This window comes from Equus asinus, chromosome 3 (assembly GCF_041296235.1).
Source record: "Equus asinus isolate D_3611 breed Donkey chromosome 3, EquAss-T2T_v2, whole genome shotgun sequence".
Lineage (NCBI taxonomy): Eukaryota > Metazoa > Chordata > Mammalia > Perissodactyla > Equidae > Equus > Equus asinus.
Window position 1 is genome coordinate 102,175,638 of NC_091792.1, and position 25,837 is coordinate 102,201,474.

Below are 25,837 nucleotides of genomic sequence, written 5' to 3' on the forward strand. Positions count from 1 at the left end.
TTTTCTCCCCAAAGCCCCCCGGTACATAGTTGTGTGTTCTTCGTTGTGGGTTTTTATAGTTGTGGCATGTGGGACGCTGCCTCAGTGTGGTTTGATGAGCAGTGCCATGTCCGCGCCCAGGATTCGAACTAACGAAACACTGGGCCGCCTGCAGCGGAGCGCGCAAACTTAACCACTCGGCCACGGGGCCAGCCCCTTTATAAAGTAAACTTTTGTAGTAAAGGTTCTTAAAGGTCACCTCCAAGTTCTCTTATATGGAATTCCTGATGAGACATTCATTCAGACTCTGAGTCATGAAAAGCTTACTGTTTTATGAAGCAACCCATTTTATTACCACCTAGCTCTAACTGATAGAAATTCTCTGTCTTACATTGATGCAGTATCTGCCTTGGTATAATTTACACCCATTTTCTCTGGCGTTGCTTTGTAGCTAATTACTGTGCTCCCTATGACAGCCCTACAGCTGTTTGATCATCATAATTACCCTTCCTTTTTCGTACTCTCTTCTCTGGCTAAAAATTCCGGCATGGTTTTGCACGTGACATGATTTCCAGACCCTTCATTATCTTAGACTGGATGTACTGAATTTATCAGCATCACTTTTAAAATGAGTTGCCCACAGTACTATAAATGGAGTGTGACCAAAGTTCTTCAAAATAAGACCAAAGCAGCTATTAATCTCTCTAGGTTTTTGTCAGTCTTGCTAGATGTTTATCAATTTCATTGATCTTTTCAAAGTAGTTGTTTTTGGTTTCATTGATTTTCTCCAGTTTTGTTTATAATTTTATTTATTTCTGTAATCATTTCCTTTATTCTGCTTGCTTTGGGTTTTTTCCCCCTTCTTTTCCTAGTTTCTTTAAGTAGCAGTTTAGGTTATTAATTTAAGACCTTTCTTCTTTTCTAATATAAGCATTTAATGCTATTAATTTCCTTCTAAGCACTGCTTTACCTGAACCCCACAAATTTTGGTATTGTTGTATTTTCATCTTTGATCCATTCAAAATATTTTCTAATTTCCCTTGAGAGTTGTATTTGTTTGGTTTTTTGACTAATGGGTTATTTAGAAGTTATGTTTCATTTCCAAGTGTTTGGAAATTTTCCTGTTATTCTGTTATTGATTTCTAGTCTAATTCTATTATGATCAGAGAACTTTGTATGATTTCAACTCATTTACTTTTGTTAAGGTTTTGAACCCATGTGCTTTTGAAAAGAATGTGTATCCTGCTGTTCTTTGGTGGAGTTTTCTCTTAGTGTTGGTGAGACCCATTTGGTAGATGGTTCAGTTCTATATTCTTGTTGATTTCTCTGCTAGTTCTGTTGTGAGAGGAGAGTTGAAGTCTCCAGCTATAATTGTGGATTTGTTTTTTCTCCTTTCAGTTCTATCAGTTTTTGCTTCATGTATTTTGAGGGTCTGTTGTTAGGTACATACATATCTAGGATTGTTATGTTTTCTTGGCAGATTTACCTTTTATTATATAAAGTCCCCTTTATCCCTGGTAATTTTCTTTGCTCTGAAGTCTACTTTCTCTGATATTAACATAAAGCCACTCTAGCTTTCTTTTGATTGGTGTTTGTATGGTCTATCTTTTTCCATCTTTTTACTTTTAACCTATCTTCATATTTGAGGTGAGTTTTTTGTAGACAGCATAAAGTTTGGATTTAGGCCTACCATTTTATTGTTTTCTGTTCCCTCTGTTTTTTGTTCATATTTTCTCTTCTCTGCCTTCTTTTGGGTTATTGGACATTTTTTAGCTTTCTATTTTTAATTTATTGCCATTTCAACGACCGGTTTTTTTAGTGGTTGCTCCAGGGCAGTAGTTCTCAGTGGGAGGTTGTGGTGGTGATGATTTTGTCCCCCAGGGCACATTTGGCAGTGTCTGGTGATTTGTTCCATTGTCACAACTGAGGGAGTGCTATAGGCATCTAGTGGGTAGAGGCCAGGATGCTGATAAATATCCTAGAGTGTACAGAACAGTGAGTGCCCCTGCAACAAAGAATTATCTGGCCCAAATTAATAGGGCTAAAGTTGAGGAAACCTTCTCTAGATATTAGAATGTATCCCCTTACACCAGAGCTAATAGGTTTTTCTTGGAGCAGTCAGCTTGATGCTCACTTCCAGGTTTTGGGCTCTGCTGAAACCAGACTGGGAGATGCCTGAGGGAAAAAACTGGTAAGCTCACCACCAGTTCAATGTTACTTCAAATTTTTGTCTCTTTCCCCATCCTCCTGCCACTATTTATTTTTCAGAGTCCTCAAATAGTTGCCCATGCATTCTGTTCAAGTTTTATAGCTATATTCAGTTGGGGAGGTAGAGTGGCATGTACTTAGCCCATCTAGTCCAGAATCAAAATATTTCATATCTTTTCTTTAGTGAATTTTAGGAGTTCATCATTTAATCTAGATTTTAATCTCTAGTCTGTTTATAACATTACAGATATCTCCTACTTTCTCATCTTTCTGGTAACTCTTGTCTTTGGTGTCCTTAGTTGAACAGGAAACCTTAATTTTAATGTAATGTTATCCCGTCAATTCTTTGCCTTGTGTTTTCTTTTTTGGGAATTTGCTTAAGAACTCATTCTTCACCCCAAGGTCTAAGAGTCTCCTACAGTTTTTCTCTAATATTTTAGAGTTTAAGCTTTCACATTTGGGTCTTCTGTGCTCATGGATTTCGACTTTATATATGTATATTAACTGGTATGAACCCAACTTTCTCTAAATAGTGGGTCAATTTTTCCAATGTCATCCACAAAAAACTGCTGTTTTCCCCGATGATTTATCAAACCAGGTTCCCATTTATATGTGATGTAGTCTGTTATCTTAAATCAGTTTCATAGTGTTTTTACTTTTATGGCTTTGTAGTATCTTAATATGTGGTAGAGTGAATTTCCAATCTTTGTTGTTCTCTTCTAAGTTATTAGAGCTCTTTATGGATCTTTATTCTTTTGTAACAGTTTTAGAATCAGTTTGTCAAAAATGCTAGAGTTTTAGTTGGAACTGCATTTAATGTAGAAAATTGAATCTTAATAATATTAAATTATTCCATTATGAACACGTTTCTTTACTCATTGAGGTCTTTTATGTCCTTTGAAATAGTTTTAAAATATTTTTAAAAATCTTGTGCATTCTTTGAGTTAATTCCTAGATTATTTTAGTGTTTGTCAATAAATACTGTTGAATGGTAACGTTTTTCCTTAGTTACTGCTGATATAGAAGAATACAATAATTACTCTTATGTCTGGAAGCCCTGCCGACTTTTCAAAACTGGAATAGCAAGGGTGTCTGGGTTACATAATATAAACCATGGCCACCTGATTTTGTCCCTTGAGCAAGGCCTGGCATTGTAAAGTTGCCTTAAAAGGTGACATGTGCAGGTAGACAGGCTAAAATATGTCTTGCACAATCTTCTTACCCTCTTACAACATTTCAATGTAAGCCAATACCATAGAATGATTAATTATGACAAGAACAATTATGGGATTAATTCTGATTGGGAAGCTTTAATGAAATGGGATTTTAACTCAATCTGTAAGTTTAAGACTTCATAAGGCAGAACAGTGGGATTTCAGGCCAACCAAAGAGCAAATCAAAGATTCAGAGGCATAAAAATGTATTTGGTTGTGTAATTAATATCTTTCATTTTCCCCTCTACTCTGGTAGCTCCCTCCAAAGTATTCTGTAACAGTTAATACTAGAGTATACTATGCTTTCCAGAAGTAGTTAGATTTAATTGTGTATTAAGGGCCCTCTTGGATGTTACTTTATAGATCTTAACTTTTTCTATTCATGGCCTGGTTGTTGGCTTTGTTCCATTAATAGTGCTTCAAATTCCTTCATTATTTCTGAGTTATTTTTCTGTAAATTTTGCCTCATCACTAAATTTCCTAGGGCTCTAAAATCTTTGAATGGTACTTTTTAATTTTTAGATGTACAACAGGGAAAGTGTTCATATTTTGAGAGAGGAATCTCAGGCTCATCTTAAAATTAGACTTTGCATATAGGTAAACTTGATAAATAGTTGTGATATCAGTTGGATTTACCTTAAAATATTTTTTTTAAAAACAGATAATATCTGAAGATATTAGTGAATTACAGAAGAATCAAACCACAACTATGGCCAAAATTGCACAATACAAGAGGAAACTCATGGACCTTTCCCATAGAACCTTACAGGTAGTAATTTTGAATTTTTTTCCAACATTTATAAGACTGTATGGTGATAAAAGTGTTAAATATAGATTTTTGCCATAGGAAAAACAGACTAATGGAAGTAGTAATAGTCTGAAACTGAAAGAAACAAACTTTCTCAGTGAAGTTGGAGAAGAGGTCTCACAGGATTGGGTAAAGAAAGTAAAAATATTCTAAAATTCACAACCTATTGAGAGGATGGGGGAAAGCAGTGAAGAAATAAATCATCTTGGTGCAAGGAAAGCATGCATGAGATCACTGAATCTGGTTTTCATAAATATAGTAGAAAAATATAATTTTGATTATTGAGTGCTAGAAAAGGGAGTGTAGCCATTAATGGATGAAAAACAACAATAGAGCTTCCAAATTAACAGGAGGAAATAAAAGAAAAATAGCAACAAAAACTGAAATCATGAAAACAGAAACATTACATATCAGAATCAAGGGGATACAGCAAAAGCTCTACGCAGAAGAAAACTTATGGCCTTAAAATACATTTTAAAATACAAATGCAGAAAATAAGGAACTTGATAGTCATCTTAAGAATTTAGAAAAAAGACTATCAGGATAAGTCAAAAGAAACCAGTAAGAGAAATAAAGATGACATGAAATGAGGGAAACAAAAAAATTAATCACAATACAGAGAATAAATTGAAAAGCTGTTTCTTTGAAAAGACCATTAAAATAGCTAAACTTCTCATGAGTCTGAAGAAGGAAAAGAAACATTAGTGAGAAAAGGAGAATTACCACTGATATACAGAACAGAATGAGAAAATCATGCAATTCAGGGCAACAAATTTGGAAGCTAGAGGAAATAATGATTTTCTGGCAAAATTGAAATTAGCAAAATAAATCTACAGAGAAGTAAAAATCTTAAATAGACCATAGCTGTAGAAGGAATTGGGAAAGTTATTAAAGATCAACCATGGAAAAAAGCATCAAGCCAGGTATTTTCATTGCTGAATTTTGTCTAACCACTGAAGAGCTAATTCCAAGGTTACTTTGATTATTCCAGACAAAAGCAAAAATATAGACAGCTTCCTCAGTTTTTAAAAGCACCTTTTACTGAGATATCATTCATATACCATACAATTTACCCATTTAAAGTATACAATTCAGTGATTTTCGGTAGATGCAGTCTTGTGCAACTATCACCACAATCAATTTTAGCACATTATCACCAGCCAAAAAAGGAATTCCATGCCCATTAGCAGTTACTCCCCATTTTCATCCCCAACCCCCCAGCCCTAGGCAACCCCTTCCTGTCTCTGGATTTGCCTATTCTGGACAGTTCATATAAATGGAATCATGATATGTGTTCATGACTAGCTTCTTTCATGAAGCATAATGTTTTCAAAGTTCATCCGTGTTGTAGCGTGTAACAATACTTCATTCCTTTTTATTTCAGAATAATATTCCATTGTATGAATATACCAAATTTTATTTATCAGTTGATGAACATTTTGGTTGTTTCCACTTTTTGGCTATTATGAATAACGTTGCTGTTAACACTTGTGTACAAGTGTTTGTGTGGACATATGGTTTCCTTTTTCTTGGGTACATAAATCTAGGATTGGAATTGCTTGGTCATGTGGTAACTCTGTTTAACTTTTTGAGGAATTGCCAAACTGTTTTCCAAAGCAGGTACGTCGTTTCACATCTCTGTTTTTAGTACCCCCCCACCCCAAATAGAAATCTATAAATAGATATTTCTAATAAGTACAGATGCAAATTTATGCTAATTAAAAGAAACCAGAGTTAAAGGCTACATATGGCATAATTCCATTTATATGACATTATGCAAAAAGCAAAACTAGAAACAGATAACACATCAGTTGTTGCGAGGGGCAGGAGGTGAGGGGACAGGAGTGACTCCAAGGGACAGGAGAGAACTATCTGGGATGGTGGAAATGTACTTTTCTTTTTTTCCTTAAGGAAGATTAGCCCTGAGCTAACATCCACCACCAATCCTCCTTTTGCTGAGGTAGATTGGCCCTGAGCTAACATCTGTGCCCATCTTCATATGTTTTATATGTGGGACGCCTGCTGCAGCGTGGCTTGTTAAGCGGTGTGTAGGTTTGCACCTGGGATGTGAACTGGCAAACCCCGGGCCACTGAAGCCGAGTGTGCTAACTTAACAGCTATGCCACCAGGCCGGTCCCAGAAATGTTCTGTATCTTGATTGTGGTGATAGTAACATGACTGTGTTCATCAAAATTCATAGAACTGTACACCTAAAAAGGGTGAATTTTGTTGTTTGTGTTTTTGTTGTATTGTCGTACAAGGATGTGTATGATAATCCTTATGATAATGCATCCTTATCAAATTCTAAAGGAATATACTTTGACTAAGTAAGGTTTGTTTCAGGAATCCAGGGTTGGTTCTATAACAGAAAATATATCAACATAATTTATCATATCAACATGTGAAAAGAGAAATATATAATAAAGACTGTTACCAAAAATGAACAGCAAATACTCTAAGAAGCAAAGCACCAAAATCACATTCAGAAACTAAACCCTGATACCCAATATTATTATTCAGTGTAATCTTGGAGGTTTTCATAAACAGAATGAGCCAAGGTAATTAACTAATATAATATAAAAGATTAAATTATCTTTCTGCTGATAACATGATTCTATGTGTAGAAAATCCAAGGGAATAAACCATAGAATTAATGTGGTAAGATGGCTAGATACAAAGTAGATGTACAAAAATCAGCATTTCTTCATACCATTAATGGAAATCAGAAAAGAATCCATTCATTATGATGAAAAAACTGTAAAATACTTAGGAATAAATTTATGAGGAAAGTACAAAATCTGAATTAAAGTCTCTGGAAAGATAAACCATATTCTTAGATGAGAAGACAACATCCACTTTATAAAATTTATAAATGAATTACAACTTAAGAATTGATTAAACTCTAAGTTTGTAAAGAAGGATAAGTGTTTTGAGGGTAGCTTCTAGGGGAACAAAAAAAATAGTGAAGGGGACTTGCCTTAGCAAATTTTAAGACCTATTTTACAAAAGCTCTTGTAATCAGATCAGTGTGGGATTGGCATAGGATTGGACATAAAGATCCATAGAACAGAAGAGAGAATTCAGAAATAGATGCAAATATATCTTAAAATTTAATGACAGGTGTATTTCAATTATGTGGGTTTATTTAATAAATAATGCTGGAGTAACTAGCTATTCATCTGAAAAAAATAAAACTGGACCACTGTTTCACACCATGTATAAAAATCAGGTGGATTAAAGACTTAACACTAAGAAATCTGAGACTACATGTACAGCCTAGGGATTGGAAAGACTTTTGGCCAGAAAGCCAGAAACTATAAAACAAAATTGACTACAGAAGACTTACAAAATTTTGTTTAGCAAAAGATACCAGAAGCCATTTGTCAATAGTCAAGTGACAGATTTCAGAGAAAGAAAATCATACCCAGCAATCTCATTCTTGGTGGTCTGTACCAGTAAAGAACGATACATACACAACAATGTTTATTGCAGCATTGCTCATAGTGTCAAAACTAAGAACAAAATATATGCCCCTCAACAGAGGAGTACTTGAATAATTAATAATGTATGAAAAATTGTGCAACAATTAAAAATAAATTAGAGGCATACGTCAACGTACTAATGTAACTTGCCTAATAGAAATGGACAAATGTAATTCAAATCTTGAACTTTCACAAGTTCTAGTATTGTTAGTATGTATTCAGCTGACTTCTTTGAACTGATTGTAATAAAATTACATAACTGAAAAGAGATGATTCTATTTGTATTGGTGGGTTTTCTTTGTATAGGTCCTAATCAAACAGGAAATTCAGAGGAAGAGTGGGTATGCCATCCAAGCTGATGAAGAACAGTTGCGAGTTCAGCTAGACACAATTCAGTGTGAACTAAATGCACCTACTCAGTTTAAGGTGAGCATTTAAAAGACCATAAAGCTAGAATTTGTTTTAGGTGGATCTGCAGAGAAATGTTAATTGGTCTTCAAAAAGCAGAATTTTGTATACTTGTTTTTATTAAGTATTCTCTTTAATCAAAACTTCCTTTCCTAAAGTATAGACAGGAGTCTATAATCATTATGTTTTTGGCTTTGTATTAATGTTTCAAATAATATGCTGAGGGAGAATTAGACACCTTTAACAGAAGGTGTTAAAAGAATAATCTCTTTTATATCTCTTTAAATAAAATAATCTCCTTTAGAAGTTGCTGCTGTTGTTAGCAGTAGTAATTTAACTCAGTTTTACTTTTAGGGCCGACTAAATGAACTGATGTCCCAAATCAGGATGCAGAATCATTTTGGAGCAGTCAGATCTGAAGAAAGATATTACATAGATGCAGATCTGTTACGAGAAATCAAACAGGTAAGTCTTGCACTAGAGTATACTTCTAAAAAGGTGAATTCACCTTCATTAGAACGGCTGTTATCCAAAAAAACAGAAAATAAGTGTTGACAAGGATGTGGAGAAAATGGAACCCTTGTGCATTGCTGATGGCAATGTAAAATGGTGTGGCTGCTGTGCAAAAGAGTTCCTCAAAAAATTAAACATAGAACTACCATATGATCCAGCAGTTCTACTTAGAGGTATATCCCTATACGAGGATTGAAATCAGGGACTCAAACAGATATTTGTACACCTATGTTCATAGCATTATTCAGAATAGCCAAAATGTGGAAACAACCAAAGTGTCCATGGATGGGTGAATAAAATATGGTATATACAAACAATGGATTATTATTCAGCCTTAAAACGGAAAGAAATTCTGACACACTACAACATGGATGAACCTTGAAGAAATTATGCCAGGTGAAATAGGCCAGTTTAAAAGGACAATTATGTTTCCTCTTATATGGGGCACCTAGAGTAGTCCAATTCAGAGAGAATAGACTGGTGGTTGCCAGGGGCTAAGGGGGGGAGAATGGGGAATTAATGTTTAATGGATATAGAATTTTAGTTTGGGAAGATGAAAAAGTTCTAGAGATAGGTAGTAGTCATTGTTGCACAATGTGAACGTACTTAAAGCTACTGAACTGTACACTTAACAATGGTTAAAGTGGGAGCTGGCTTGACGGCACAGCGGTTAAGTGCGCATGTTCCGCTTCGGTGGCCCGGGGTTAGCTGGTTCGGATCCTGGGTGCGGACATGGCACCGCTTGGCAAGCCATGCTGTGGTAGGTGTCCCACATATAAAGTAGAGGAAGATGGGCACAGATGTTAGCTCAGGGCCAGTCCTCTCAGCAAAACGAGGAGAATTGGCAGCAGTTAGCTCAGGGCTAATCTTCCTCAAAAAAAGAAAAAAAAGTTAAAGTGGACATTTTTATGTTATCTGTTTTCCATAGAAAAAAGTAAATCACTCTCTCCCCTGCCTCCAAAAAAAGGTAAATTCAAAGTTCCCTAGATCCTGGCTACTCAACGTGTAGGCAGCAGCAGTAGCACCTGGGAGGTCACTAGAAATGCAAAAACTCGATCCTTACTCCAGACTGCCTTAATCTACATTTTATCAAGATCATGGAGTGACTTACATGCACATTAAAGTCTGAGAAGTAGCTGTTCTATATATCTTCCCAACCTGTATGCCACATACAAATTATAAATATGTAGACTTACTGATGACCTAGGCCCTAGGGGATTTGGGTTAAGGTTAGGGTGGCTAGAACCTCCAACCACTTGTCCAAGGCTCACCTTCCATACTGCACTAGCTTATTTTCATTGGTGTAAATACAGATTGGTTTAATGAAAGCTGTCCAACTACTGACTTTGTCTCAAGAAAGTGTATTAAGATGGCAAACTTTGTGGAACATTAGGTAGGACTGTTGGCATGGCCTTGAGGATTTTAGATGGTTATAAATGTCATCAACAAATGTGCTTTAGAATGGATACTGCTGTTTTATGCAATTAAAAGCTAGTTTGGCTCGTAGGTTCTTGGAAAGTATACATCCAATCTATTCCATTGTAAATATTTGCAATAAAATTAACTGAGAAAGATTTCAACATATTGGAATAGAGAACTATATTAAAGAGTTTATGTATGCAGTATAAATTGGAATAATATAAACACCTACCTAAAATGATGAAAACCAATATGTTGTTTTGGGATTGAATCATGACTCATCACCTAGTTTATGACCCTGAGCAGATTACTTACCTGTATCTCACTTTCTTTATCTGTAGAGAAAAGATAATTGTGGTACCTCAAAAGGTGCTCAAAAGGATTTTAAATGAGTCAAGTTAGTTAATACCCATGAAGCTCTTAAAACTGCCTTAACACCTGGGAAGGACTCTTAAAAATGTTAGCAGTTGTAGTCATCACCATTATCATCACCATATACACTGTATTTCAAAACATGAAAATTCTTAGTTTTCAGAATGATTATTTTGCTGGTCATCTATATTTGAGTACCTTTTTGCATTGTTTTGATATCATACCTTTTTTTAATCAAAGGTTGATAAAAGGAATCTAAACATCATCTGCATCTTCTGTAAAATTTCTGTTGAAGCTGTTGTTCATTATATATTCGTTTGATTCTACTGCTTTTTATAGTATGTATTTTACTGTAGGATCGTATAAAAGTGTTAGCAGATATGTAGTACAAATGTTTAAATATAAATGCCCACTATATATAGAACAGCTACTAAGTGCTATATTGCTAGTAAAATAGTTTGAGAAAGTCCTTTTTTCCTTTGAGTAGCTTGTAGTTTAATAGACTATACATTAATATTTTTTAAATTCCTTCTAGCACTTGAAACAACAACAGGAAGGCCTCAGCCACTTGATTAGCATCATAAAGGATGATCTAGAAGACATAAAATTGGTAGAACATGGATTGAATGAAACTATCCACATCAGAGGTGGTGTCTTTAGTTGACAGTTCACAAACTTGTGTTAAAGATTTGTGAAATAAATGTATCTTCTTAGAGTTCACAAACTTGTGTTAAATATTTGTGAAATGTATCTTCTTGCTACATCAGACCTTCCTTAAGAATGAAACTGACTACCTGGAGGAAAAAAAAAACATACAGTCCCCTCCTGGCTTGGTTTTTGAGAAGGTTACCGACAAATTCTTGTTCATAAAATCTGAAATAAGTCACTTCACAGCTCTTCAAAGATGGATAGGCTTTGAAAGATTTGTATCTAAAAGCTGTATTTACTTTAAAAGAGAAGTACATAATCACCAAAAATATGTACTATTGTACATTTTTACAACAGCATTGTTTTTAAAAATAATCAGTGTTTAATGATTACTCTATTGAACCTGTACTCTGCTTCCCATAGCAAGTAAATATGAAATACCTACTTTGCACATAACAAAATAAACTGTATAATTACTTGGCTGTTGGAGATTTGTACTTCAGAATGTAAATGTACATCAGTTTTTATATTTGTGAATTCATCTGTAGGAGTAAAGAAAATCCAAGAGTATTTAATGATTAATGTAGTTTTCATTCTATAAAGATTTGAAAATATATTTTTATATTATTTTACTTATTTGGAATTTACAGAACACATCTAAGCAATTAGGATATAACAAAATTACATTTTATCATTTTTGCAACTTTTTTCTTTAAACCTTTTTATTTCTAAAAAAGATGAAAACTTATAAATAAATTCTTGATTGTAATTACTTTTATATAATTCTGTCTGATGCTTTGTTTCTTTGGGTCTGGGAGAATGACCATTCATGTCCGTACAAGTATTAAATCATAATCACAGTTGAAGAATTTCAATCTTAAGGTCTTAAGTCTGATTTTTCCCTCTTAAGAAAAATATAACCATGCTGATATATTTTGACTAGGGTATGGCAAATAAAACTTACTTCAGCTATCATCTAGGATAAAGACTTCTCTACTATATCATTAGTATCTGAAAGCATTAGAAAATCTGCATTAGACATCATAATGTGAAATAGTGATTCTTTAACCACCAGATAATTTTAAACAGTTTTTCTGACTACAAACTGCACACCTGGGCTGCATCACGTTGGCCCCTCTTGGAATGCCTTGACTTGGCATGTTTGTGTGATGCTTCGGCTTGTGATAAGAGGTGGCATAAGCAACAGCCCCATGAATCTTGCCACTGTGTTTATTTTGGGGATGGGGAGGAGTGTGAGGCACTGTATATCCAGACAGGCTATCCTCTGGATCCCCTGAAGGAATTTCTGTCCAGTTGCAGACTAGGTTAACAGTTGTGTGGGAAACTGGGAACTTCAAAACTGACTGTCGCTTCCAAGTTGGCTGCTAGAAGTCTGCAGCCACTTCTGCCAAGTTTATGGCATGCAAACTTGTATACCCCCTTTCATCATAATTATTTCCTACTCACTGTTGCAATTCCAACAGGGTTGGGAGAAGAATTTCTTCTCCTCGTCTGTCTTTTCTCCTTGGACTAGAAGATAAGCACTCCCATTCTTCTCATCCACTCAGTCACGTGTAGAAGTTTCTGTCCTCTGCATACCCTTTTACAGTAGGAAGACTTGATCTGATGAGAATTGTTACCCATTGAGCCACATTCTCTAGTGGACAGACTGCTAACCATGGATACCATGCTCACTTCTCCAGCCTTTCATTTTTCGTGTTCTGATATTGTTAAGTTCCTAATTTCACAAGATAAATACCCCTTGATAGGGCCTGCGGTCTGCCTTTTAAAGACAGGCCCAGTTGGCTTCCTAAGTTTCTATCCTGTTGGTGACAACATACGTAAAAAGCAGGCCTGCGGTCCTTGTTCATGTAGCTGGTCAGATAACTGGACTTGGTCTGTACTACAGGTGTGTTCCAAGCAAATGATAACCAAGTTCCAGATTTGGACAAGAAGGGGGAGGAAAGACCCACTTTGGTCTCAAGACTGAGTTGTGTTCTCCAGCGCAATTTACAGAAGTTCTGTGTTAGTCTTCAACTGGCTGACAGTTCTTGTAGATAGTCCACTCAAAATACTGAACATGGTAGAATTACAGCATAGTGAATCCCTAACACCTAGTTTAGATTTTAGATTTAGTTTTTCTGTATCTTTGAAAGTGACCTTAAATCATTTTGAAACACTGGCAAAGTATAAACAAGTGTCAGTTACCAAAACCCATGCCTAAACCAGTCACTGATCAACCAGCAAAATATGGATGGTCCCCAACTTTAGACAGTTCCACTTAAGATTTTTTGACTTTACAATGGTGCGAAAGTGATATGCATTCAGCACAAACCATACTTTGAATTCTGATATTTTCCCGGGCTAGTGATGTGTGGCAAGATGCTGTCTCATGATGCTGGGCAAAAGCAGTGAGCTGCAGCTCGGTCAGCCATGCAGTCACAAGGGTGAAGAACCAATTCACTTATTAGACCATTCTATTTTTCACTTTCAGTACAGTATTCGATAAACCACATGATATATTCAAAACTTTAGGGGCCAGCCCAGTGGTGTAGTGGTTAAGTTCACATGCTCCACTTCAGCAGCCGGGGGTTCAGAGGTTAGGATCCTGGCACGGAACGACATGCCGCTTGTCAAGCCATGCTGTGGTGGCATTCCACATACAAAATAGAGGAAGACTGGCAACAGTTGTTAGCTCAGGGCCACTCCTCCTCACCAAAAGAAAAGAAAGCTTTATTATAAAACCAGCTTTGTGTTAGACAACTTTGCCTAAATGTAGGCTAATATAAGTGTTCTGAGCACATTTAAAGTCGGCTAGGCTAAGCTATGATGTTCAATAGGTTACATGTAGTAAATGTATTTTTGATTTATGATATTTTCAATTTACAGTGGGTTTATTGGGATGTAACCCCAATGTAAGTCGAAGATCTGTACCTTGGGAAAAAGGGTACTGTACTCTATAACCTCATTTTTCCTTGCTTATTTAGCATACATATTCATTGAGTACTGTCTACCTTCCCAGGTTAACATGAGATTCAAATTAGGGATTAAATAAATTGTTGGTAAATTACTGTGTTTATAAAACTCTAAAGTGTTCACATATCGAAGGAAGATGAGATAGAGGGATGATACTATCTGAAGTCAAAGTTTGTTCCTTCAAAGATGAGCAGAACATTAAAATTCTAATTCAGGAATTAAATTCATGTTAACTACTAACATTATTGGATATTTTAATATCAGGCAATTCTACTGAAATTATATCTAATAATCTTAAAGTCTTTTATTGAATTCAATCAGAAGTATACAGGCTTTTTTGCAAACATAAGATTAATATAGAAATAAGTGAAAAATGAATTCTATGACATATCTGGACAAACTTTCTGAATTTGCAAAGTCAACAACAAATATGCAATTCTCATCTTAGCAAGTGACTTTGACCAACAAGTGAAAAATACATCATTCCTTTTGATGATTCCCATGGGATCCCTGTAGTGTATTTCAGTTAATAAAGAATGTATCAGACTACAGAGCAACAAAGAGATTTACAGCAGAAGCACTGATTAAAATGATGAATGTCCCAAATGGTGGAAGGAGCATTTTGCCAGAGGATGCAGAAGGATGAGTTTTGGGACCTGGACCTGGAACTGGAACTGGACCTGGACCTGGACCTGGTGCTGTTAATGAGAACAAAGTCATTGACACATGACATTTTTAATAATCAAGTTTCATCCACCTATATACCATATATCCTGAATATGTAAACAGACATATTTCCAACCAGGAATAATTTTCAAATAAATATAGTTCATTACAGATTTCAGGCTATATTTTCATATGTATCATTAGGGTATCACTAGGTTTTATCTAGGATTCCACAGGCTTTTTAATATCTATGTAGATAATTTTTAGTTGTTCAAGTTCTCTAGAATTTCTTAGCGATTTCCTCTTTTCATTTTCTGTATATACCTGCAAGGTAAAGTTTAATTCTGTTTTTTCTATTTCAAGTAAGACAGTATATTTCATATACATATTCTAATAGCTACAAATATATACAATTGAATATAGCTGCATTTTTAAACACTAAGCCCTGCAAGCTGATAAAAAAAATAATTTTATTTTTTCCCTCCACATATAAAAAACATTGCTCTGGAGAAAACTGCATCCCTCTCATCTGAGCTAGTGGAGAGGAACAGTGGAGTCCATTCATCTCAGGATGATCTGTTTCACACTGCCTTAACTCAGATAACTGACTTCCAGCTGTAGTCTGGTTTTTGACTGTACAAGAGAAGAATGACTAGAAGTACTCAAATGAGATCACCACTCAGATTTCATAAGAGAAACAGCCAGTAAATTTTATAAAAGGCTTCAACTCTATTACCAATTTCCTTGGCATAATTATGAACACGCAGTTCTATGTATACAGATGGGAAAGATGGAGAGGCAGATGCACCCATGCATTAGTCTACTACTACAGGCAAACATCGGTGATATTGCAGGTTCAGTTCCAGATCACCATAATAAGCAAATATTGCAATAAAGCGAGTTACAAACTTTTTTGTTTTCCCTGTGCATATAAAAGTTATGTTTACATTATACTGTAGTCTATTAAGTATGCAATAGCATTATGTCTAAAAAATGCATATACCTTAATTTAAAAATATTTTATTGCTAAAAAATGCTAACCATCATCTGAACCGTCAACAAGTTGTAATCTTTTTGCTAGTGTGGGTCTTGTAAAAAATGCAATTATCAGTGAAAAACAGTAACATGAGGTATGCCTATGAAGAGCCGTGGTTCTCAAGGGGGCAGTATTGCCTACTGAGAGGCAGTCTGGAAATCTGTCAGGGTATTTTTTGATTGTCACAACAGTGGGGTGAAAGTAGAGGGCTAGATATCCTGCAATGGTCTGGACAGTCTTGCACAATTAAAAATGAACCCACTTCCACATAAATTTCAAATGTACTGCTAGACATATGTATAAGTTAAAAACCTATTTATAATGCTCAAACCCAGAACCTAAATCAGTTTTACACATAAACAAAATATTCTTGGATAGTCTTAATAAACATTAGTTTCTACCTTGTGCTCACTGTATTTCTTTACTTTCATTTTCTTATACTTGCATAGAATGGCTTCTAGTCTTAAGTCCAAATTTATTTGCGTAAGTAAATACAATCATTTATTTCATTACGTCTTCTAGTATAATTTAAGCATTTACATATTGAAATATATGTAATTTTGTTATAAATTATACTTAGGACATTATATTGATTTTTTTTTAGTACAAGTCGGTCTCCTTATCTATGAATCTTATTTCATGATAGTATAAGGGCTTTATAAAATATCTGTTATAAAAAGGGAGAACTGACTTGGTAGAGTTGAGAACCACTGCTCTAAACAGAACAGTCTATACACACAGTTGAAAGTGCCTGCTGAAGAAACAAAGTCAAAATGCCCCCACCATAGACACACATATAAGCAATTGGATATGACATTATATTCTGTTACTATGATGCCTGTAACTTGAAATTTTGCTCCTTTTATTGAGAAAAAATAAATTTCTTTTTCTATATTGCAGAAACAGACATTTGCCAACTAAGGAAATGAGATATTTCTTACTAGGATTGTCGATATCTTCTTCACTTTTGTCTTCTAAAATATAAACAGATTGAGTTAATTGCATTGTACACCTATTTATCCAGAAGAAAAAAACATGACTAAATGCTTAAGGAAACTTGGTTGTCTCGGCGGGTGGGCTTGAGGCGCAGGGTATTAGGTTTAGAGGTATGTGTGGAGTTGAGGAGAGGATTAATTTTTACTCATTTGTGCTCTTTGAAATTTTTTTTTTTTTTACCATATATATGTGTATCCATTAAAAGGAAGTTAAAATTTTGTTTCCAAAAAGTACTTTTTCTACATATTGAACTCAGATTCCCAAGTACAACATTAATACCTACCACTTATTGAGTGCTTACTGTGTGTCACACACTGTGCAAATGCTTTATGTACACTGTCACCTTTATTTCTCATACTCGTAGTAGGTAGGTATAGTTGTCCATATTATACAAATGTTCCTCAAAACTTGCAGAAAATCACAGAGGTAATCAGTGGCAGCAATGTCTGATGTCAAAGCCTCTGCTCTTACTACCTCTGAGTGTGTGCCTAAGCATTGAAATATTATAATACTGCCATATCTTGATGGCTCTGCAACGAAATGATGCCAATTCTAGCAGCCCAGATTTGAGGTGATTTTCTATAACTAAATCCGGCTGGAAGAGGTGTTGTGTGACAGAAAGTGAACAAAACTTGAAAAGTTTGAGTTCTGGTTGTCTCTTTCTAGCCTTTTGCAGATTCCTTAACCTTCCTATATTCTGTGTCATCTCTGAAATGGCAATACCAATATTTATCTTACTGGATTAAATGAGATTCTGTGTAAAGGCTTTGACACCATCTTTAGAAAAATCTGCACTACACATAGCTTTCTAGAAGAGGGCACAATACAAAGCAGTCCCAGCAAAGTCTAGTGGCCTACTTGTTGCAGGACATGGGTAGTGAGGAGCACAGAATGGCTAGTCCCATGCTATATGGTTCTCATACACAGCTCTTTGATGACGCTACTCCTGTGACTACAGATTCCCTTACAGCAGCCAGCTCACCCTGGGAAGATTTGGCCCCACTCCGGAATAAACAGGTGCAGCTGGAAGTCAACCATTCCAGTTTCAGGTCAAGCACCTTGTTCTCTTCTTGGCCCAGAAAGCCACAGTAGCAGCCTGCTGCTCACACAAAAGAAGTTCTCAACATTTTCCCCTTCTGGCTTGCAGATGGGGATATCAGAAGATGTAGAGCCCAGATGTCCTCCCTGGACCCCTTAAGGCTGAGCTAACTAAAGGATTATGATAAAAGACTCAGAACCCCATGGTGCCTCCCCCAATAAAGAATTTATTAGAGGAGTGACGTCAGCATCATAACAGAGTGAGCTTCCCCAGTAATCTCTCTCCTCCAACATGTAATGAAAAGGACCTCATACTCCAACAGAGGACATCAAAACACAACACAAAAAACGTCAAAGAGACCCATGCAGCCATATCACAGAGGGCGGAGAGGCTGGAGACCCCCTTGGAGGAGGCAGAACAGGGTAAGAGAAAACGTCATTCCCTCCCCTAAAGACTGTGATCTGGGACCTCGGGAGGCCTCTGAGAGGGAAGGAATGGGGGAGGGGATGTTCATTCGCAGGAATGTCAAGGATCCCCAATGGGCCCTTTACAGCCTAAAGGGAAGCCCTCTACTGGGGCGAAAGCTTTTCACGGGGGGCTGACCTTATCAAGCCAACACCCGAGGACAGCAGATAGCAAGGGGAGAGCAAGAAAACCGTGAGAGCACAGAGGAGAAAGTGCCCCTCCCCCAACTCACCCAGTGCCCAACTCCAGTGCCTAGGATCTCAGCTGAAGGCACAGGGCTCAGAATACATGGCTCTTGACCCTTGCCCAGTAGAGATAAGCAGTTAACTGTGACCAAATAACACCAGGATGCAAAACAACAAAGCCACTCCCTCCAGCAATATCAAACATTATATCAGATCTCCAGACCAGAGAGAAACTGACAAGTACCCAGAAAACAGTCCTGAGGACCCAGAAATATGTAATCTAAATGACAAAGAATTCAAAATAGCTATCACCAAAAAACTCAACAAGTTAAAAGAGAATGTAGAGAAACAATTCAATGAGTTCAGGAGGTACTTCACAAAAGAGACTGAACCTATAAAGAAGAATCAATCAGAAATATTAGAGATGAAAGACACAATGGAAGAAATAAAACAAAATATGGATTCCCTGAATGCTTGAGCACACATCAGAGAGAAGCATATCAGCATAATTGAAGATAGACGTGTTGAAATGCTCCAGATAGAGGACGAGAGAGAACTAAGACTAAAAAGAAATGAAGAAAGTCTCTGAGAAATATCCAACTCAATTAGGAAATGCAACATAAGAATTATAGGTATTCCAGAAGGAGAAGAGGAGGAGAATGGAACAAAAAGCTTGTTCAAAGAAATAATAGCAGAAAACTTCCCAAACCTAGGGAAGGAGATGGAAATCCATGTGGAAGAGGCTACCAGATCTCCTAAATACGTCAATGTAAAAAGACCTACTGCTGGGGCCAACCCGGTGGTGCAACAGTTAAGTGCACATGTTCTGCTTCAGTGGCCTGGTGTTTGCCGGTTTAGATCCCAGGTGCAGACATGGCACCACTTGACAAGCCATGTTGTGGTAGTCCCACATATAAAATGGGCATGGATGTTAGGTCAGGGCTAGGTTTCCTCAGCAAAAAGAGGAGGCTTGGCGGCAGATGTCGGCTCAGAGCTAATCTTCCTCAAAAAAAAAAAAAAAAAGAAGAAGAAGAAGAAGAAACACAGAATCTGAATAGATCAATCACAAGAGATTGAAACAGTAATCCCAAAGAATAAAAGCCTAGGACCAGATGGCTTCCCTTGGGAATTCTACCTAACTTTCAGAGAGGATTTAATACCTATCCTTCTCAAGCTATTGCAAAAAATTAGGGAAGATAGAACACTTCCTAACACATTCTACAAGGCCAGCATCACTCTGATACCAAAGCCTGACAAGGACAACACAAAAAAAGGAAAACTACAGGCCAATATTGCTGATGAACAAAGATGCAAAAATCCTCAACAAAATATTGGCAACCTGAATACAGCAATACATCAAAAAGATCATACATCATGATCAAGTGGGATTTATACCAGGGACACAGAGATGGTTCAACATCCGTAAATCAATCAATGTGATATACACTACATTAACAAAATGAGAAATAAAAACCACATGATCATCTCAATAGAGACAGAGAAAGCATTTGACAAGATCCAACAGCCATTTACGATAAAAACTCTTAACAAAATGGGGATAGAAGGAAACTACCTCAACATAATAAAGGCCATATATAACAAACCCACAGCCGACATCCTACTCAATGGGGAAAAACTGAATGTCATCCCTCTGAGAACAGGCACAAGACAAGGATGCCCACTATTACCACACTTATTCAACATAGCACTGGAGGTTTTGGCCAGAGCCATAAGGCAAGAGAAAGAAATAAAAGAAATCCAAATAGGGAGTGAAGAAGTGAAACTCTTGCTGTTTGCAGACAACATGATCTTATATATAGAGAACCCCAAAGAATCCATCAGAAAACTATTAGAAATAATTAACAACTACAGTAAAGTTGTGGGGTACAAAATCAACTCACAAAAATCAGTTGCATTTCTGTACTCTAATAACAAACTTACAGAAAGAGAACTCAAAATATAATTCCATTTACAATCACAACAAAAAGAATAAAGTACATAGGAATAAATTTAACTAAGGAGGTGAAGGACTTATACAATGAAAACTATAGGACATTATTGAAAGAAATAGATAATGACATAAAGAGATGGAAAGAGAGTCCATACACATGGATGGGAAAAACAAATATAGTTAAAATGTCCATACTACCCAAAGCAATCTACAGATTCAATGCAATTCCAATCAGAATCCCAATGACATTCTTCACGGAAATAGAACAAAGAATCCTACAGCTCATATGGAGCAACCAAAGACCCCAAATTGCTAAAGCAATACTGAGAAGAAAGAACAAAGCTGGAGGCATCACAATCCCTGACTTCAAAATGTACTACAAAGCCACAGTGATCAAAACAGCATGGTACTGGTACAAAAACAGACACATAGATCAATGGAACAGAACTGAAAGCCCAGAAATAAAACTGCACATCTACAGACAGCTAATCTTCAACAAGGGTGCCAAGAACATACAATGGAGAAAAGAGATAGTCTCTTCAATAAATGGTGCTGGGAAAACTGGACAGCCACATGCAAAAGAATGCAAGTAGACCATTATCTCACACCATACACAAAAAAACCCTCAAAGTGGATCAAAGACTTGAAGATAAGTCCAGAAACCATAAACTCATGGAAGATAATATAGGTAGTACACTCTTTGACATCGAACTTAAAAGGATCTTTTCAAATACCATGTCTTCTCAGGCAAGGGAAACAAAAGAAAAAATAAACTAGTGGGAGTTCATCACTAAAGAGCTTCCGCAAGGCAAAAGAAACTAGGATCAAAACAAAAACACAACCCACCAAATGGGAGAAAATATTTGCACATCATATATCTGATAAGGGGTTAATCTCTATAATATATAAGGAATTCATGCAATTGAACAGCAAAAAAACAAACAGCCTGATCAAAAAATGGGCAGAGGATGTGAACAGATGCTTTTCCAAAGAAGATATACAGATAGCCAATAAACACATGGAAAGATGTTCAGCATCACTAATCATCAGGGAAATGCAAATCAAACTACACTAAGATACCACCTTACACCTGTTAAAATGGCTATAATCTCTAAGACCCAAAATAACAAATGTTGGAGAGGGTGTGGAGAAAAGGGAACCCTCATACATTGCTGGTGGGAATGCAAACTGGTGCAGCCCCTATGGAAAAAAGTATGGAGATTCCTCAAAAGACTAAAAACAGAAATACTATATGACCCAGGTATCCCAGTATTGGCTATCTATGCAAACAACTTGAAATCAACAATCCAAAGTAATACATGCAACCCTATGTTCATTGCAGCACTATTCACAACAGCCAAGACATGGAAACAATCCAAGTGCCCACTGACTGATGATTGGATAAAGAAGATGTGGGAAATACATACAATGGAATACTACTCAGCTATAAAAAAAGACAAAATCATCCCATTTGTAACAACATGGATGGACCTGGAGGAAATTATGCTAAGCGAAATAAGCCACACTGAGAAAGACAAACACCAGATGATTTCACTGATATGTGGAATATAAACAAACACATGGACAAAGAAAACAGTTCAGTGGTTACCAGGGGAAGGAGAGTAGGGGGTAGGCATAGGGGGTAGGCACAGGGGGTGAAGGGGAGCACTTATGTGGTGACAGACAGGAAATAATATACAACTGAAATTTCACAATGATGTAAACTATTATGAACTCAAATTTTAAAAAATGAGAAAAAAAATTTATTAGAGAGTGTGTGGAAGATGGAGGCATAGGAAGATCCTGAGCTCATCTCTCACAGACACAACAGATCTACAACCACATGTGGAATAATTTCCTCTGAAAATCTGGAAACTGGATGAAAAGAGCTTCCACAAAAAAAGACAAAACCAAGAGAGGTGGAAGAGGCAGAGATATGGTCCCACTGAGGAAAAACCCACACCCTGGCCATGGTGTTTCATGGTTGGGAGTGATCTCAAAGATAAGAAGCTTTTCCCAGAGGAGCAAGGGATTCAAGCTCCACATTAGGGACCCCAACCATTAGATCCAGTACAATAAAGACAAGATCCCAAAACACCTGGCTTTGAAAACCAACGTTGAATATGCCCAGGAAAACTATAGAACTACAGGGAAAGGAAAATCCACTCTTAAAGGGCTCATGCACAGACTCACTCAACCCAGAAACCAGTGCAAAAACACCAGATAGAAAAGGATGTAGTCCACAGGTGAAGGAGACCCACTTACTAAGCTTGGAGTGCCTCCCAGAGAGGCAGGAGGAGCTGGGGCTCCTCTCAGGAACTGAGACACTGGCGGCAGCCATTTTTGTGACCTTGTTGAGCCATGCTCATGTCATTGGTAGGTGCCATTTTAGAACTGCTCCTCTAACCTGTTGGCATGGGGGTCTGCCCCACCCACCAGCATGCCCAAGGCAGTCATGTACTACCAGGCCTCACAACCAGCCACACTAAGTGCCTACCCCACCCAATAGGATGCCTGCAACAGTCAACATTCCTGGACCTCACAACGTGCAACACTGGGGGCCTGCCTTGTTCACCAGTGTGCCCGCACAAAGTGTCAGCCACTCGAGGGGTTTATCCTGCCTACCAGCACACCTGCAGCAGTCACAGCCCCATCACAACAGTAGGGTACACACAGCCCACACACAGAACATTCTTGGAGCACCTGGCTCACTGTTGGGCCCCACAGGATATGTCCTACATGAGGACACTTTTCCAAGATCAGGAGATGTAGCTGATCTACCAATTACATAGGAACAAACAAAGAGAATTTAGCAAAATGAGGAGACAGAGGACTATGTTCCAAATGAAAGAATAAGACAAATCCTCAGAAAAGGAACTACTTGAAACAGATAAGCAATCTACCTGATAAAAAGTTCAAAGTAGTGGTCATAAGGATGCTCACTGAACTCAGAAGAAGAATGAACAGAATGAGAACTTCAACAAAGATTACAAAATACAAAAAACCAATCAGAGATGAAGAATACAATAACTGAAGTGAAAAATTCACTAGAAGGAATCAATAGCAAAGTAGATGATACAAAAGAACTGATCAGCAATCTGGATGACAGAGTAAAGGAAATCACCCAAGCTGAACAGGAAAAAGAAAAAAATTTTCTTTAAATGAGGATTGTTTAAGGGACCTCTGACAACATCAAGTGATCTAATATTTGCATTATAGGGGTCCCAGAAGAAGAGGAGAGAGACAAAGGGGCAAAGAACTTATTTGAAGAAATTTATAGCTGGAAACTTTCCTAACCTGGGGAAGGAAACAGACATCAGGTCCAGGAAGTACACAGAGTCCCAAAGAAATTCACAGCAACATATATTATAATTAAAATAGCAAAAGTTAAAGAATCTTAAAGGCAGCAAGAAAAAACCCACAAGTCACATACAAGAAAACCCCATAAGACTATCAGCTGACTTTTAGCAGACACTTTGCAGGCTAGAAGAGAGTGGCATGATATATTCAAAGTACTGAAAGAAAAAACCTACAACCAAAAATATTCTACTCAGCAAGGTTATCATTCAGAATGGAAGGAGCAAGAAAGAGTTTTCCAGATAAGCAAAAACTAAAAAAGTTCATCAGCACTACACCAGCCTTACTGGAAATGTTAAAGGGACTTCTTTAAGCAAAAAAGAACTGGCCCAAAATATAAGAAAATTACAAAAGAAAAAAAAAATCTCACAGGTAAAGGCAAACATACACTAAAAGTAGTGGATCAACCACAAATAAAGCTAGTATGAAGGTTAAAAGACAAAAGTAGTAAAATCACCTATATCTACAATAAGAAGTTAAAGGATACACAAAATTAAGAGGTAAAATATGACATCAAAAACATAAAACATGGTGGGGGGAGTAAATATGTAGGGCTTTTAGAATGCATTTGAACTTAAGAGATCATCAACTTAAAACAATCTGATATATACATAGGTTGTTATAAATGAACCTCATGCTAACTACAAATCAAAAACCTATAATAAATACACAAAAAATAAAGAGAAAGAAATCCAAACATAACAAGAAAATCATCGAAACACAAGGGAAGAAAGCAAGAAAAGAAGAAAGGAATAGAGAACTACAAAAACATCCAGAAACAATTAACAAAATGACAATAAATACATATCTATCAATAATTACTTTAAATGGACTAAATGCTCCAATAAAAAGACACAGGGTGTGGGGCTGGCCCCGTGGCCTAGTAGTTAAGTTTGGCGCGCTCCACTTTGGCAGTCCGGGTTCATGGGTTCATATTCCAGGTGTGGACCTACACCACTCCTCAGCAGTCATGTTGTGGCAGCGACCCATATACAATATAGAGGAAGACTGGCAACAGATGTTAGCTCAGGGCTAATCTTCCTCAAGCAAAAAGACGAAGGCTGGCACCAGATGTTAGCTCAGAGTGACTATTCCTCAGCAAAAAAACCCCAAAACAAAAAAACAGGGTGGCTGAATGGGTCAAGAAACAAGACATGTATATTTGCTGCCTACAATAGACACACTTCACATCTAAAGACACTCACACACTGAAAACGAAGGGATGGAAAAAGATATTCCATGCAAATCAAAATGAGAAGAAAGCTAGGGTAATAATAATCGTATCAGACAAAATAGACTTTAAAACAAAAACAAGAGACAAAGAAGGGCACTACATAATGATAAAGCAAACAATACAAGAGGATAAAACATTTGTAAATAGATACCTGCCCAACAGAGAAGCACTATCTAAACACATAAAGCAATTATTAATAGACATAAGGGGAGAAGTTGACAGTAACATCATAATAGCAGGGAACTGTAACACCCCATGTACATCAATGGATAGATTACCCAGACAAAACCAATAAGGAAACATTGGCCTTAAAAACACATTAGACTAGATGGACTTAATAGAGATATACAGAACATTCCATCCCAAAACAGCAGAATACACATTCTTTTCAAATGCACATGGAACATTCTCCAAAATAGATGACATGTTAGGCCACAAAACAAGTATCAATAAATACCAGAAGACTGAAATCATATGAAGCATCTTTTCCAGCCACAATAGTATGAAACTAAAAATCAATTACAAGAAGAAAAATGGAAAAAATACCTACATGCAGAGACTAAACGACACACTGCTAAACAACCAGTGTTCATTAGTAGAAGAATGAATAAAGATGATGTGGTATGTATATACACAATGAAATACTACTCAGCCATAAAAACAAATGAAATCCTACCATTTGTGACAACATGGGCAGATCTAGAGAGTATTATGCTAAGTGAAGTAAGTCAGACAAAGACGAATACTGTATGATTTCACTTATATCTGGAATCTAAAAAACAAACAAAACAAAACAGAAATAGACTCACAGGTACAGAGAAGAAATTGGTGGTTACCAGAGTGGAGGTTGGTGGGTAAAATAGGTGAAGGGGATTAAGAGG

General features: G+C 36.7%; 2 protein-coding genes across 16 annotated transcripts in view; one reads left to right on the top strand and one right to left on the bottom strand.

Moving 5' to 3' along the window:
- Nucleotides 1-11,834, top strand: part of NUP54 (nucleoporin 54) — a 28,914-nt gene extending 17,080 nt beyond the window's left edge. The window contains exons 9-12 of the mRNA XM_014865754.3: nucleotides 4,063-4,170; nucleotides 7,998-8,117; nucleotides 8,454-8,564; nucleotides 10,939-11,834. Of these exons, the coding sequence (XP_014721240.2) occupies nucleotides 4,063-4,170; nucleotides 7,998-8,117; nucleotides 8,454-8,564; nucleotides 10,939-11,067 (468 nt within the window). The 3' untranslated portion in view covers nucleotides 11,068-11,834. The remainder of the gene's footprint in view (nucleotides 1-4,062; nucleotides 4,171-7,997; nucleotides 8,118-8,453; nucleotides 8,565-10,938) is intronic.
- Nucleotides 11,835-14,306: 2,472 nt separating this feature from the next.
- ART3 (ADP-ribosyltransferase 3 (inactive)) overlaps nucleotides 14,307-25,837 on the bottom strand; it is a 117,897-nt gene continuing 106,366 nt past the window's right edge. For 12 of the 15 annotated variants that reach the window (XR_011502181.1, XR_011502182.1, XM_044766162.2 and 9 more), the window contains 2 exons: nucleotides 16,671-16,703; nucleotides 14,307-14,725 (listed from right to left, as the gene is read on the bottom strand). Coding sequence is in view for 13 of the 15 variants with exons in the window: in XM_044766162.2 (XP_044622097.1) it covers nucleotides 14,574-14,725; nucleotides 16,671-16,703 (185 nt within the window). In the remaining 2 variants the exon portion in view is untranslated. The remainder of the gene's footprint in view (nucleotides 14,726-16,670; nucleotides 16,704-25,837) is intronic. The other 3 variants (XM_070505618.1, XM_070505614.1, XM_070505619.1) reach the window with 1 other exon arrangement.